The sequence below is a fragment of the Penicillium coprophilum genome (assembly GCF_028826855.1).
Source record: "Penicillium coprophilum strain IBT 35676 chromosome Unknown utg000002l_segment0_segment1, whole genome shotgun sequence".
In the NCBI taxonomy this organism is placed as follows: Eukaryota; Fungi; Ascomycota; class Eurotiomycetes; order Eurotiales; family Aspergillaceae; genus Penicillium; species Penicillium coprophilum.
This window is the reverse complement of record NW_026622722.1, coordinates 2,531,739-2,546,859: the sequence shown is the minus strand read 5'-3', so window position 1 is coordinate 2,546,859 and position 15,121 is coordinate 2,531,739. Positions and strand designations below refer to the sequence as shown.

General features: G+C 50.3%; 7 protein-coding genes across 7 annotated transcripts; 4 read left to right on the top strand and 3 right to left on the bottom strand.

Annotated features, from left to right (window-relative positions):
* Positions 1-410: 410 nt before the first annotated feature.
* N7500_003023 (nitrogen permease regulating protein NPR2) lies at positions 411-2,014 on the bottom strand (the record flags this gene model as incomplete). Its single annotated transcript, XM_056674169.1, has 4 exons — positions 411-1,238; positions 1,297-1,433; positions 1,486-1,914; positions 1,972-2,014. The coding sequence occupies 4 exons, from the start codon at positions 2,012-2,014 to the stop codon at positions 411-413; spliced, it is 1,437 nt and encodes a 478-aa protein (XP_056534694.1).
* Positions 2,015-2,790: 776 nt separating this feature from the next.
* N7500_003022 (uncharacterized protein) lies at positions 2,791-3,060 on the top strand (the record flags this gene model as incomplete). The annotated part of the gene is made up of 1 exon (XM_056674168.1): positions 2,791-3,060. One exon carries the CDS (start codon positions 2,791-2,793, stop codon positions 3,058-3,060), a length of 270 nt encoding a protein of 89 aa, XP_056534693.1.
* A 498-nt stretch (positions 3,061-3,558) lies between these two features.
* Positions 3,559-4,446, bottom strand: N7500_003021 (uncharacterized protein; the record flags this gene model as incomplete). The annotated part of the gene is made up of 1 exon (XM_056674167.1): positions 3,559-4,446. One exon carries the CDS (start codon positions 4,444-4,446, stop codon positions 3,559-3,561), a length of 888 nt encoding a protein of 295 aa, XP_056534692.1.
* Positions 4,447-5,108: 662 nt separating this feature from the next.
* Positions 5,109-7,635, top strand: N7500_003020 (uncharacterized protein; the record flags this gene model as incomplete). The annotated part of the gene is made up of 8 exons (XM_056674166.1): positions 5,109-5,136; positions 5,182-5,199; positions 5,249-5,382; positions 5,432-5,530; positions 5,580-5,733; positions 5,786-6,054; positions 6,104-6,664; positions 6,712-7,635. The coding sequence occupies 8 exons, from the start codon at positions 5,109-5,111 to the stop codon at positions 7,633-7,635; spliced, it is 2,187 nt and encodes a 728-aa protein (XP_056534691.1).
* An 846-nt stretch (positions 7,636-8,481) lies between these two features.
* On the top strand, positions 8,482-8,907 carry N7500_003019 (uncharacterized protein; the record flags this gene model as incomplete). The annotated part of the gene is made up of 1 exon (XM_056674165.1): positions 8,482-8,907. The coding sequence occupies one exon, from the start codon at positions 8,482-8,484 to the stop codon at positions 8,905-8,907; it is 426 nt and encodes a 141-aa protein (XP_056534690.1).
* Positions 8,908-9,510: 603 nt separating this feature from the next.
* N7500_003018 (uncharacterized protein) lies at positions 9,511-9,888 on the top strand (the record flags this gene model as incomplete). Its single annotated transcript, XM_056674164.1, has 1 exon — positions 9,511-9,888. One exon carries the CDS (start codon positions 9,511-9,513, stop codon positions 9,886-9,888), a length of 378 nt encoding a protein of 125 aa, XP_056534689.1.
* Positions 9,889-10,102: 214 nt separating this feature from the next.
* On the bottom strand, positions 10,103-15,003 carry N7500_003017 (Urease beta subunit; the record flags this gene model as incomplete). Its single annotated transcript, XM_056674163.1, has 8 exons — positions 10,103-12,100; positions 12,188-12,420; positions 12,455-12,566; positions 12,650-12,676; positions 12,728-12,814; positions 13,537-13,968; positions 14,042-14,416; positions 14,806-15,003. 8 exons carry the CDS (start codon positions 15,001-15,003, stop codon positions 10,103-10,105), a joined length of 3,462 nt encoding a protein of 1,153 aa, XP_056534688.1.
* Between the last annotated feature and the right edge of the window lie 118 nt (positions 15,004-15,121).

Here is a 15,121-nt window from a genome sequence, read left to right as displayed (position 1 = left end):
TTAGATGTGACTGTCTGTATTCTTATTCTCAAGCTGTAAGCTGTAAGCTTCCAATGAAATCAAATTCTCCGTTTTACAATTTTCAAATTTTTAGTGGTGCATGTAGCACCTCAATATATATTTCTGATGCCAAAAGGACAAAACGTAGGGTATCGATCAATTCTAACAATCCAAAAACAAAACAACCCCAACTCATCTATGAAGAATTAATACCTCCCAAGGATATCTCTTCAATCTGGCCGTCAACTCCCTCTCACTCATCTCCAACTCCGTACAAACCTGATCAAAGCAATGCGTACCATCAAGATACTTCCCTAAAACCTCATCCCCCACAACCTCCTCATCCTCCTCCCAAAACGTCGACGGCGCTCCTGCACTCCCATTCCCATTCGCATTCCGACCCCCACTCATCATCGACCCGGACCCGGCCCGCTCACGACTAGACTCCCCCTCATAACCGCCGAGATAGGCGCGTCCTCCGACACACTCGACACTGCATAGGGTGTATTAGTTCCGGTAGTCGCGCGCGACGAAAGAGCGGTGGGAGTGAAGGAGGACGCGCGCGGCGGGGGCGCAGGCTGGCTAGTTGCGCATGCGTATTTGTGCACGCGGTACAAGAAGCCCTTTATCACGCCGAAGGTGATAAAGCGACGGATATCGATGTTCGCTAGGGCGCGGCTGTGTGCTGAGTACCATTGCTTCACGCTCTGGCCCTGTTTGAGACTTGCGTAGAGCTCGACCAGCGCGACGCCGTCGACGAGAGCTGGTTTATGGAGCGCGGTTGGGGATACTGTGGAGGTGGAGGTGGAAGGGTTTTCTTCGGGGCCTAGGAGGGGCCAGATTTCTTCGGCGTCAAAGCGGGATTCCTCGCGTGTGAGGCTTGGTGCTGGGTCTGTGTTGAGAGAGCTGGAGAGCGGGGCTGTTCCTGTGCTGCCGTTGGCACTTGGGGTTCTGGCTAGCGTTGCAGGGAGAGGGGAGTCGGGGCCGATTGGTGGGTGTGGTGCGAAGCGGAGGTTTACGTAGCGGGCACATTCTAGTTGCATTGCTTCGTCGGAAGCTATCGTTGTACTGAATTGGGCAGTTGGGGCGTAGATGGCGGAGAAGGAGAAGATGTCGAGGATAAATAGACAGCCGTAGTAGAGGAGGTGTCGGAGGGCGCGGCAGGTGAGGGAGAAATCTGTGTCAGCTAGGACGGAGATGATGCGGACGCTGTTGACACCGTTGATATGTGGTACGATCTGGTAGGTTTCAGCTGTTGTGTTTCTGGCCATGGGGGCAGTGTCACCTTTCACATACCCTTTGCATGGTCAAGTCCCAGTTCTCATCCATGAAGGCCTGGTATCGTAACGTGAAGAGTGGCACTTGCCAGGCCTTGACTGGCGGGGGAGATGGATATATTGGGAAAAGCTTGATGTTCAGAGTGTTCAATTCGTCTGAATAGAATAGTTAGCAGTGGGGCTATGTTATGCAGGTCCATGGACATACCAATGGGTATCATGCACTCGCAGTAATTGTTCAAATCCTCCATCAACATCTCGCAGAGACTATACACCTTTCCCTCACCACTCTTCGAAAAGTCGCGGGACAAGAAGCCATTTTGCTCTTCCAGACCATGCATTAGGTCTGCTAGCTTCTGTACCACGCTCTTGTATGTACTGAAGTCCTCTTCTTCGGCAAGGACTATGCAAAAGTTGAAGATGAACTCATTGCGATCATACCGCACGGATTTCATGCAGATTGGGTAGCCCAGTATCCGATATCCGTTTGTGCAGACCTGCAAAAGGTTTCCACAGAGCTCCTGGCGCGGGATGACGAAGAAGGAGACATCGGAGAAGGTGAGGAAGGGTGGTTGTGAGGGCGCGGTGGGGGTTGGAACAATGGCTCCGTCAGGGACTTGGTGAACGACTTTGGGCCCTGCAGAAAATAGTTAGTCTCGAATTGAAGGTCGATCATGGCGTTGAAGGTCCTTACCCTCTATCGTGTCGAATTTACTGTAGAAGATTGCCTTGATCATGGTGGATATGTTGTATTTTCGGAAGGAGTATATGGGGGCGCAATCTATCGGCCAAATTCAATCAAACACAGAGCTGAAACGAGGCTCATGTTCATGTCATGAACATCAGTTGCGGAGCAGACCTCGGAGCGGAGAGCTTATCGACATCAATATTTCCCAGGGCTATTCCACATTAGGTTAGACCATAAGCATCGTGTTCTTTCTGATTGGCTGAACCCTGTTGGCGCCATAATCACGTGATAGCTCTTTTCCAGCTATCCCCGCACTTTGTCTACCAACTCACCTCGATTCAACAACAGCTTCAGAATATCTCATATATGTTATGTGAGTATTTTGTCCGGCACACTCTACACAAGAGTTCTTTTGTCTGCAAGTAGTTCTCCCCTCGAAAAACGTCTTGCAGATAAGATTCACTAACCTTGGTTGCAGGGACATACCAGCAGCGTGCCCAAGATCAAACCCACCAAGAAAAGGAAATAATATTTCGTCCGTTTTAGCTCTAGATGGAAGACACGATGTCTTCCTCCACCACAGAAGATGGAAGATGTGATACACCCACATTTAGTAGCATTTGCGGTGAATCAATAGACCATTTCCCCGCGAGACACCCGATTGCGACCCATTCCAGGAACTGTCCTTGGAAAGGCAGGTCATTCATCATCCGCGATCCTCTGACAAACCTTGTGATTGGGCTTCAAAAAGGCATATTACGCCTTGTGCCTGAACACAGTGGGCATGGGTGTGGTATTTACTGGTCGTGCGTCGAATCCGACAACATGTTCCTGGGTTTTCAAAACGTGATTTCGGGAACCTTTATCGGGCACAATAACAAGAATAAACTTATCGCGGAGGCCAAAGTTCACAGTGACTGGGAATCGTTTTGTGTGCGAGCAAATCCAGATGGCGGTTATCTTCTCCTCGTGAAACAGGGTAGAGGGTTCTTGCCGATGCGGGTAGACGGGGACAACCAGCTCGTGGTCAGTACTAACAGAGATGAGGGTGTAGCATGGGAATTTATTCGGGTCGACGATGAAGATGTCATTTGAATTCGTCCTTCTTATCCTTAAACATTGCCCAGAATGGCTGTAATGAATATCGAGAGTCTGCATTTCACCTACAGTATCCAAATATTGGATCATCACGAGCACAAGCAAGATTTCATAGATGTAATTCCGACTAAGTTAGAATCACTTTTGCCGTTTGCTGCAAATCCCCCGATTACCACGTTGAATATGAATATCCCCGGCAAAGCAAATGATGAGAAGAGTCAACAAGTCAAGCAACAACGCACGAGGAACAGGAACATGAGGGTATTAGAGAAAACAGGAGACAACGAAATCTATGCGTAAGCAAGGGACTCTTCTGGAGGCATAAATAGAGCAATGGATATAGATGAAAGCAAAAGAGAAACCGGAGAAGAAGAAGGAGCCAGTCCACTTCAGACAATGCGAGAGATATAAGATGCGCCGTAGAAATAAATGCAAACACAAATCATAGTGGAAGTCCTATTTAAAGGGTTTGGTGGTCGAGTAAATCATATGCAGTCATTGAGCCGTACCGGAGGCATGGTTGGATGTAGATGGAAGCGCGTTTGTTGCGATAATGCTATCTGGAACTGTGAACAAGGCCGCCCCTGTGACCACACGGGCCGCACCGCGACCGCGTGGGAGTCGGACATTGTCGGCGACAAGAGTCAAGGGCTGGTTCGCACGAATAGCCTGCAACACCTCGAAGCCGCCGCGCTCTCCAGCCTCCTTCAGCCACTGTTCCCAGTCTTCGTCGAGCGGCACATCCGTGCCTTGATCGCGGGCGGCCAGCGCAGCATGGATGCGGGTGTTGAGGGCTACACCACAGCTTTCGATTTCCTCGTCGCTGAGTTCCTCCTCGATTTCGTGCTCCTCGGTGGACCGGTAACTGGAAGCACGGGAATCGATGGCACGGACCGTATCATTGCTCTGGGTTTCGATGATCTGGTCATCTTCCTCTTCTGTCCCGCAGAAGTCGCAGTCATTGAAGTGGATCTCGATTGAGGGGGTGGGTTGGGGGGACGCCGGTCGGACTGAGTGGGCTGTGGTGTCTCGCACGAGAATCCCTTCTTCTGCCTCGTATCGCTGACGCGCGGACTTGGTCCCTTCCCACCGACAGAGATTCGAGATCTCTTCCTCCGTCAAACCGAGTTCGTCAAATGTCTGGAATAGCTTCCGGTGCCATGGGAAACGACCTAGTCGCATGCGATGCGGTCCATATGAGTAGTCCAGCCCCGGATATTGCGCTTCGATGCAGTCTAGCGAGCCGTAGAAAAGGGATGTTTCGACACGCACTTCTGGGACGAGATTTCGGGTAATGTGAGCCCCAAACGATCCAGGGTCGCTTGTGCGAGGTCGTGTGAACGTGGCGTTATACACAATCTGGCCCACGGACGGTTTACGCATGGTGAAAGATCCCGGATGTGGAGGGAAGAGGTGAAAGAGTAAATGAAGGAGGCAAGGTTGTCCCAGATTCCCTGGAATGTGATTCAGGATATCCAGCCCTGGAGGATTCCCCCTTGCCCTTTGTCAAATTCCCGATGTTTGAATGTTTTGGGATATCTAGGGATGTTTAGGGATGTTTGGGGATTGGCGGGGAACACTAAACAGAGCGTATACAGTTCAAATCGCAGAAATGCTTCAACCTCTGCGTAATCCAGGTCAATATGATAATGTTATAGAAGAATCCCGATCATGTGCCCAGCTGACGTTTCGGCTCTTTGACCCTTGGGGAATTGAAGGTCTCACAGGCGTTCCATTGAAATTTAGAAAAAGAAATAAGAAAGAGAGAAAAAGAAAAAAAAAACAATAAGTCTGGAATAGTCTGAGGAAGACAGGACTTAGCAAGACTTTATAGGTAAGAGTCCTAGGTGTGCGTTGGCAATGGCCACGACTGCCGTGGACTTTGATCGCATATTTACCTTACATGTAGGTCATCTCATCGAATCATAACGCTCTAAATTAAAGAACGATTTCGACATCTTTATTGGTCTCGACTTTTATGTTCCTATCACGTGAAGGAATCCAATTCATCTTCAGGCTTTGGGCATGAATATTGAGACGTTGCCATGTCGACCTTTGATGGCATTGTCGCAGGTAAGACCGATAATTTCCCACGTCACTTCTATGCTAACCCGACAGAGTTTCCGGAGATTCGCAGTGAGCCTCGAGATCAGCCAAAATTACTGGACCTGGCTAAGAAAAACAGTTGACTACTTTCGGAAATGTCCCGAGCGACCTGCGCCACTGGCGTGCTTCCTCAGCCATGTGCATAGCGATCATTTACAGGGCCTCGAGTCCTTTCGAGCACCGTTTATCTACTGCTCACCGGCCACGCGAGAGGTATGCTCATGTTCATCCTCTTGCATATCATTCAACTAACCATGTGCAGCTGCTCCTCCGGATTGAAAAATATCCCCATCGGATGAACTTTAATAAAGGCATTTTGGAGTCACGCCGACTGCACTATAAGCATCTTGCCAAGCTTCTAGTTAGTATACTCTAAATTCTGGAGCGAAACATCAGCTCATCCCCCACAGCGCCCAATTCCACTGAATACCCCAACCGAAATTGAACTCACACCGCGACGTCGTATCAGGGTGACTTTGTTTGATGCCAACCATTGCACCGGAGCTGTGATGTTTCTCATCGAAGGGGATGGGAAGGCAATCATCTACACAGGTGATATTCGAGGTGAGTCAAATGATATCTCATTGGAATTGAACTACTGGTTAATCGCCCCCAGCCGAAACATGGTGGGTGAGCAGCTTGGTCCGTCACCCGGTCTTGATACCGTATACTCTGGGTCATAAACGGCTGGATAATTTGTATCTGGACTCTACCTTTGCAAGCAAGACAAATCCATTCCGCGAGTTCCCTTCCAAAGCCGAGGGACTGTCTGAGCTGCTGCAGAAAGTTCAGGCTTATCCTCACGATACAGTCTTCTACTTCCGTGCGTGGACCTTCGGCTACGAGGATGTCTGGATAGCGCTCTCAGCTGCGCTGAACACAAAGGTGCTGTATATCATGCAGGGCAAATATAACACCGGCTAATATAATGCAGATCCATGTGGATCGTTACCAGATGGGACTTTATCGGTCTCTGGTCCAGACTCCAGGTAACAGGGGAGTCAGCGAAGCTCCTGCTCTCTGTGGCTTTGAGCTGGGAAACAAAGCTGTAGCAGGCTGTCTAAGCAACGATGAATCAAGCCGAATCCACAGCTGTGAACCTGGAGTCTCATGCTCAACAGCTCGCGGCACTAACATGGTCTACATTGTGCCTATTGTGAATCGCACAACCGGTGGTGCCGAAATCCCCGAGGTTGGCGCAGGCGGTGGTATCGGGGATTTGTATCAAACGCATGAGCTCGAGCTGCCAGATGAATTTGCACTAGCCGAGTTGGAGAAACTTTGTCTCAAACACGTCCAGGACAAACAAGCCCTTTCTCAGGTACGAGGTGCCCTTCTAGATGCGTTCAGGTCGAGAAAGAAAGCGCTCTCTCTTGATACATACGGCGTGAAGGACGAGGGCGAAATTTCACTGAAGAATCTGGTGTTCGCTCTAAGCCATGGTCCATCTGATACCGCTAGCCGGTCATCCCAGCCAGATCTGCCTAACACGATAGTAAGTGGTACTGCTTTTTTTTTTAGTCTTCCCTAATGGCATTATAGCGATTCCCATATTCACGACACTCTTCCTACTCCGAACTATGTGAGCTTGTAGCTGCCTTTCGACCCAAGGACGTTCATCCATGCACAGTGGATCCAAGAACTTGGAACGAAGACGTCTCTATCAGACGTTTGTTCGGCCACCTCTGTTCAGGAAACTATTTTTCGCACGACACTCACATGCGACAAACCGTAGCTGAAGATGTTGATGACGAGGGAGATCTGCGGGAAAGAAAAAGGGCCCGATACGACATCGACGTCTCCACACAGTCCACACAAGAGACCAGTAGTGGCGTTGAAGATTTCAGTCTTGGTACTGCCGATGCAGGCCAGCATCATGATCAGAAGCAGGACTCTTTACATCATTTGAATCAAGCTGAAGAGGCGGCCAGAGTTAAGCGCAACGAAATCCGCCAAGCACATCGCTATCTTCAAAAGCATCCAGAACCTCAGCTCTTCCAGGTCAATCCTCTCCCTCCTACATGGCCGACAGAAAAAGAAGACAAGTTCGATCGAGCGAGTGACGAGGGAAGTGAGGAAGAGCTTGCACTCATATCTGGCCAGCCAGATTTAGAACCTTCAGCCACAAGACTCCGACTCATGTCCGAACCAAAAACATCTACAAGAATCATTGATCTGACTGACGATGGTCCTACATCTCCTCGCCCAGCCACCCAACAAACAGAAAGTCAACGCACAGATGTATTTTCTCTCTCCATCTCTGAATCAGCATTTGACTCTCCGGACCAAAACTCCGTTGAAAATGGACTACGGGACCCAGCACGAGGAGAAGAAATACTGAATCGCTCACGCCGTGCACGTGTTGCTGCTTACCTAGCTGCGCGCGAAGGTAGTTTCTCTGCCTGGACAGATGTGTCGCTTGTTTCGGCAGGTGATAATCATGGCGAGGAGGAAATCGAGCTATAGGCTTTGATCTTTTACTCATATCGGTGGGCAGATAGATCTGTTCTTCTTTTTTCCCTATCTCGTTATTCAGATTTGCTGTGTATGATACCCCTTTCTACTAGATTGTTATCAATCTTGTCGTGTCATTTAATATTTTACCAATGGAATTATGACTAGATACCCAGAAGCGGGACCTATTGCTGGATTTTGTTCCTTTCATAGGAATGGCTCACTGCCTCACCGGAGTCTTACAAAAGATTCACGTGCTCCAATTACCATATCTCTTACTTTGGACGACTGTGCCAACAGCAATACCAGTCCATCATTGAGCCCTAATTGGCCGAAGCTGGGCTACATCGTCGAGACAAAACCTGAAACCCTGGCAAATAAGCCATCGATATCATTGATGCCTTTGATTGACATTGTCGCTCCCGTTGATCTGGCTTACAGAGAACAAAGAACTAAACAAGGGCTCAGTGAGCTCAACTTGAAAATACCTTCGCCTGGTATACAAATTTCTTTCAACATCATCGCAGCTTGAAGATATCAAGAACAAAGAGAACAAAGATCCCCAACAATCACTTCTATATCCTTCGTTCTTTTCTCTTAATGAAGGCTTTGTCTCCAGTCTACTCAACCCAACAAGATACAAATGCATAAATAGGCCCCGATGTCTTGATCATTACGAGGTATCATCTACTTTACGGTTTCTTACAACCCACCAGTACAGCAACCTTGGTCTATAATCAATTTCACAGCCTCAGATCTACTCCACTAACCCAACCAGGTAAGCGATACGTCCCATTCATCTACTCATATTCCCCATTTTATATCACCAGAGGGCCACCAGCCTTCCCATCATCCACGATGGTTCAGTCTCTCGCCTCTGCAGTCCTCCGCGGTACTCGAGCTATCCTCAGATACAAGAAGGAGCGTGATATCCTTATGGACAGCATCCGCCGCTATATCGCCACCTTGCGCCAGGTTCCCGAGGGCAACTACCTTATTGAGGTCGCCCTCAACATCCAGTCCCTGAAGGTTCAGGCAGACAAGATGAAGTGGGCTTCCCAGACCCTTGCTATCGATGCCGCAAGCATGAGCTACGTCTCCTCCAAGAGCACACAGTACTACACTGTCACCATTCCCGAAGCTTGCGACAAGGTTGGCCGTCACACCCGCCAGCTCTCCGATATCCTCATGGACCACGTTCACAAGCCTGTTGTGAACACCGAGCATGCCATTGCTGTTGAGCTGGAGTATGCACTTGCTGACCTGAGCATATTTCTAGATTAGATCCTTTTTCCCACTCATCGAGTCGAGGACTCACGTTAGCATTAGCTGTTGCTGGTGACTCTACCTCAGCTCCAGAAACCCCCAGGTATGTTCCAATATTCATTTACATTAACATCTATCATCTCCATCTAGATCTATAATACACACATATAATCCCCTCATTTCTTTCCCATGGCATATCTAAACCAGTCCGGCGTCACAGCCTTTCGCAAGGCCCGTGAGGACCTAGTAACCCTCCTAGAGCAGCAATCGACCTTTCTAAGCCACGATATCGACAGCCGCGTCTACGTAGTCCCAAACTTCCCCCTACAGCTAATCTGACATCTCGATATCGCTACCTCCTTCTCGATGAAGATGGCCATTAACAGTCATCGCCATCCCTAGGCCCTAACCCACCAGACCGGCTTCTACGAGACCGATGTCCCTTTTTCTGTAGCGAGATTGATTGATCAGATTGTGGCTAATTTGTGTTTCCAGATAGGTCTGGAAACCGTATTCTAATGGATGTTAAACTGCTTGATTATAAACTGCTCCTAATTTCCTACTATCTTACATTGTTTTTCCTGTCACGTCTATTGGACGTGTCGTCTTATCTGCGACGTTATGGCTACCCGAATCGGTCCTGTGTCGACTTTCAAACGCCACCACGCGGCTTTCGTCTTCGATCTGCAGAGGCAGGCGAGGGTGCTGACGACGGATCCACAGGCTGCTGGGGCTGTTTCTGAGAAGCTATGTGGCCTTGTTGGTAGAGTGTATCAGCTTAAGGATGCGTCTATGGCTATGGCTGTTGATGCTCGTGGCAATGCTTATGTGCTGGCTAAACCGTACGGGTTCTATAGCTATAATGTGCCGCATGTGTGCAATGATCTTGTTGCTTGTTTGTTGCACTGGGCGGATATTCTTGTTAATACTGATGGGCGGCGAACGGATGGGCTTGTTGCTACTTCTATGGAAGGGGTATTAGCTACTTTATGGTTTTGAAAGAATGACATTTGCTTATTGGCTATATGTGTGTAATTGTAGAGGATAGTAAGATTTGCGTAGATTCAAAGTAGAAAAAAGAAAATCATCGCTTTCGTTGGATCATCAAATCCTATACGCGAGAACCAAACCCCGAGCTCGCTTTCGAGCGACGAGGTATATAGGAACTGTAAAGACCAAAAAGGCTAAGGGTATGAGAGACATAAATGCAAAATCAGAAGATATAATACGCCTGCGTCAAAGGCAGCTCAGAAGCCGGCTCTGCGTCACAAAGCATCCCATCCGCCTCAACAGTATAACTCTCCGGATCAACCTTCATCTTCGGCATAGTATCATTAAATTTCATATCCTTCTTCCCAACAGAGCGGCAATTCTTCACGGCCTCGATGCGCTTCTTTAATCCATACGTCTGCACAATGCCTGCATCAATCGAGGCCTGCGAAACAAACATTATAGATGTGGCCGGGACGCGGACAGCAAACATCGGCCGCATCATCATCGGCTCGACAGTCGGAATCGACGCATTCGGATCCCCAACCTCTGCAGTAACAATCATTCCGCTCTTCAAAACAGACACAGGTTTAGTGCCGAACGATGCCGCTTTCCACATGACCAGGTCGGCGACCTTGCCGACCTCCACAGATCCGATCAGGTGCGCCATTCCCTGTGCGAGAGCTGGGTTGATAGTGTACTTGCTGATGTATCGCTTCACGCGGAAATTGTCGGCGCCAGTGTTGGCGTCGCTGCCGAGAGGTCCGCGCTGGGTCTTGTTCTTGTGGGCTGTGTGCCAAGTGCGGAGGACTACTTCGCCACAGCGGCCCATTGCTTGAGAGTCGGAGGACATCATGCTGATAGCGCCGAGATCGTGGAGAACATCCTCGGCGGCAATGGTTTCAGCACGGATACGGCTTTCCGCGAAGGCGACGTCCTCAGGGATGTTCTTTGATAGGTGGTGGCAGACCATTAGCATGTCGAGGTGCTCGTCGAGGGTGTTGAGGGTGAAGGGGCGTGTTGGGTTTGTACTACTGGGGAGGACGTTAGGGTGTTCGACCACGGAGATGATGTCTGGGGCGTGACCGCCGCCTGCGCCTTCGGTATGGTAGGTGTGGATTGTGCGGCCTTTGAAGGATTCGATGGTCTGCTCGACGAAGCCAGATTCGTTCAGGGTGTCCGTGTGGATCATGCACTGCACGTCGTATTCGTCGCAGATTTCGAGGCAGTTGTCGATTGCTGCTGGGGTGGAGCCCCAGTCTTCGTGAAGCTTGAGGCCTGCTGCGCCTGCTAGGACCTGCTCTCTGAGACTCTTCTTTCCGGAATCGTTGCCCTTACCGGTGATGCCTAGGTTGATGGGTAGACTGTCGCATGCCTGCATCATCTGGCGCAGGAGGTTCGGCGACGGTGTACATGTCGTCGCGTTTGACCCAGTCGTGGGGCCGGTACCACCGCCGAGGAAAGTCGTAATTCCCGAGGCCAGAGCTTCCTCCGCCTGCTGCGGGCAGATCAAGTGGATGTGCGTGTCAATACCACCAGCGGTGATAATCTTGTTCTCTCCAGCAATGACATCTGTACACGAGCCCACCACCAGATCAGGATGCACGCCGTCCATGACATCTGGGTTTCCAGCCTTGCCAATACCAGCAATAAGCCCATCCTTGATACCAATATCAGCCTTGTAGATACCAGTCCAGTCGATAATCAGCGCATTCGTGATAACAGTGTCGAGACACTCGCTCTGAGACAGACCAGACGCCTGTCCCATTCCCTCGCGCAGCGTCTTGCCTCCACCGAAAGAGCATTCATCTCCGTAGCTCGTCATGTCCTTCTCAACCTTAATCCACAAATCCGTCAACCCAAGCCGCACCAGGTCTCCTGTTGTAGGACCGAACATGCGTGAGTATGCCTCGCGCTCCATCGAGAACCCTGCAACAAGCGCACTATCTGCCTGTGGCTCCGGTACATGCGCAAATCCAGCCGTCTGCAGCTTGGTCATGATCTCATCGGCCCGGCTCATATCGACCGGCCCATTCGCCAGCCAATTTCCACCACGGATGACGCGATTTCCACCGATCTCGACAAGCGTGACCGTCTTCGTATCGCCAGGCTCGAATCTGATCGATGTGCCCGCAGGAATATCCAATCGGAAACCGTACGACTGCAAGCGATCGAAGTGCAGCTGGGGGTTCGTCTCGATGAAATGGTAATGCGATCCGACCTGTCAATAAACGCCGTAATTAGCATCACTCTCTCCAGCCTCATTTGTTTTGCCTTCCGCTCTGTATATAGAAAAGAATGTACACACCTGAATCGGCCGATCTCCTTTACTCATAACCTTGAGCTTGATACGCCTTTTCCCAGGACTCAGCTCCACGCGCACTTGCCTAACAGGAATCACCGCACCGGGCATCTTCTCGGGTGTGAAATCCTCTGGGTCCGGGTCTGGGAATGCTTCACGCGCGGGGACGGGCAAGAAACTTCCATATAGGGCGCGCTCGAGATCGCCCTCGTCGCTACTGATCGGGTGGTGCACGGTTACTAGGTAGGTACCGGAGGTGAAAGTTCCCTCGACTTGGAGCTCGACAAGGGTTGCGAGTACGGAGGGGGAGGACATGGCGGCGGCCGAGCATTGTTTTGCCGATAGACATCAGATCGGCAACAGAGTAGTGGCCATCGCGGATTAACTGTGGGGATTTGGGTGTTAGTTTGCGCATTGGATGAATTGGGTACATGGCAGTTCCTAATGCCATAGCGAATGGGATCATACCTCGTGTAGCACGGAGGCTATCAGGGCCTGTCGAGGGATGTGTTAATGATGTCCTACAACCCCAGGATATAAACATACCACAGCTTCTGCATGGTTGAGCCGCACTCCACGTGCTAGACGACGCTGTGCCAAGAAGCCTAGATGGGCAATGGTGAGCTTGTCAAGCTGCAGGGGTCGTTAGTTGTGTTTTGTTTTCTCGGAGTGTGTGACTTTACCTCCTTCGGAATAAGCTGCATGGTTCAGGTGGAACCATGAACCTGGCAGTTCTTGGCGCGCAGGATAATTGGCTTGAGGGGAGGCGAGCTGCAATTTTGAAGCAACTTTGGAAAGAAGTAAAGATGCAAGAGACCAGAGGTCAAAAGAAAGTAAAAAAAGAGGAATGTGGGGGATGTCCATTTCAATGGAATTGCTCTCTGATAAGGTCGATGATAAGTGCCGCGAAGGCCGATTGGGTCGGGGGACGGAGGTTGATGGCATTAGTCAAGGCTTTGATTGATATCGAATTAGTTCACTTTAGTTGAATTTATTTATCTTTAGTGAGCCTTAGTGAGATTTAGTTGATTCTAAATTGGTTGTAGTCTTGGCTTGATAAATGCTGTATAGTGGGAAAGGTTGGACCCGCACCCTCTTGGAACTATACTTGTACAATATAGAGAGGTCACCGCTGAGCCCCTATAAATACTAATAGAGAGATCTAGAAACCACAGCCCATCAGTCCATTTCACTAGTTCAAGCTAAGTAGGTACAGTTTTTCCCCAAACGCCGCTGAAAAAAAACCGGGGGGTTACACATCCAGTCCACCAGGCCGAAAACATCTCATCTGACCCTAAAGCCAAGCGAATCAGAAATCAGAAAGCAGAAAGCAGAAAGCAACTATTCATTTACACCTCGCTCTTGCGCTTCTTGCTCTTGCGCTTGTTGTCAGCAGGCGTCTTGACAGCCGGTGTAGAAACTACCGGCTCAGCAGCCTTGCGGCTGCTCCGCTTGACAGGCGACTTGGCAGGGGTCTCAGCCTCCTTGGCCTTGGGATCGCTACGGCGGCGCTTGGTGGTACTGCGCGGGGGGGTCTTTTCCTTTTCGGGAGAGGGGGATTGCGACTCCTCGGATGAGTCGGTGGACTCGTCGCCGGACTCTGGCTCAGCCTCAGCCTCAACCTCAGCTTCGCCCTCAACCTCGGGCTCGACGTCGGCACCGGCAAAGTCCTGCTGCAGTTGGCTGGCGGCAGGATCGTGCTCCTCGTCAGCCTTGCCGCCGGCCTTGTAGGCTGCCATGTCACGCTTGTACTGATCATAGTTGGCGGCATACATCTTCTTCCAGACCTATGTGGATGTGTGAGCTCTCCATACTTGCAGACAATGGTCAAGCCGGGGCTGCTTGGCTGGCTTTACATACCTCCTTCTGGGTATCTTCCATGCTCTGCCAGCGGCGAGTGCCCTCGTCGGCGACATCCTTGGGGCGCGCATCGTTACCAAGGTCCTCGGCGATCTTGCTGCGGTTGTGCTGCATATACAGGAAGTAGGGGGTCAAGGCACGCTTGGGCGCATTGGGGTCGACGGGCGCGCGCTTGCGCTTCTTTTGGCCACCAGCCTCAGACTTGGCGCCGGGGCTGCCAGCGCGGAAGGGAATATCCTGGCCCATGAATCCAGAAGGACCGAGGGGGAGCTCAATGGTGGCATCACGTCCTTCGGTGATGTTGCTCACGTGCTGGACGTAAGCCTTGCCCAAGTCAGCGATGTAAGACTGCACCTCCATCAGGCGCATGACGATCTATAAAGCATTGTTAGCGATTTCATATCAGGAGCAACTGGGCTTGGTCCTTGGGTATGTGTATGCATATAGGATGAATGAAAAAAGAGGGGCAATGAGGCGGCGCGTAAGTTCACAAGAAGTGTGGAATGTGAAGACAATCCTTGGGTCTGAACCGATGAGAAAGGGTGGGAATTGTTCTTTTTTTGGATATGAAGCTTGACAGCATGTTTCTTAAGCATGAGATAATACATGTTAAGCTTCAGCAGCTTAATGGGTAGCTTTATAGATCTTCGAACGCGACGCGTAGTAGGCGCGCAGTGGGGATGCGCACAAGAAAACAGAAAAAAAAAAGAACCGAAACAATGAAAATGCTATTAGAAGGTAAAACATGGAGGGGGGGCAATTACCAAGTCGCCAGCCCGTCTGAGCTCTTCTTTGTTGACCTGAACGGTCGTATCATCTTGGTTGGAAGCCATTGTTTTGAAGCCGAGAGAGTGGTTAGGGTGAAGAAAAGAGAAAATTTCGGGGGGAAGGGGGGAAGGGGACGGGGGTGGAAGGGCCGAGTACCCACTAAATAGCTTAGGCGCCCGAAGGTGCCCGGACATGTTCAACTCTGCTTTAGGCTTAGGCTCTGGTCATGAGACACCCGGAACACCCCAGGCAACACAGTCCTTGTCCTGAATATTCTATTCACACATAAAGATATTAAGGTTTATTTATACT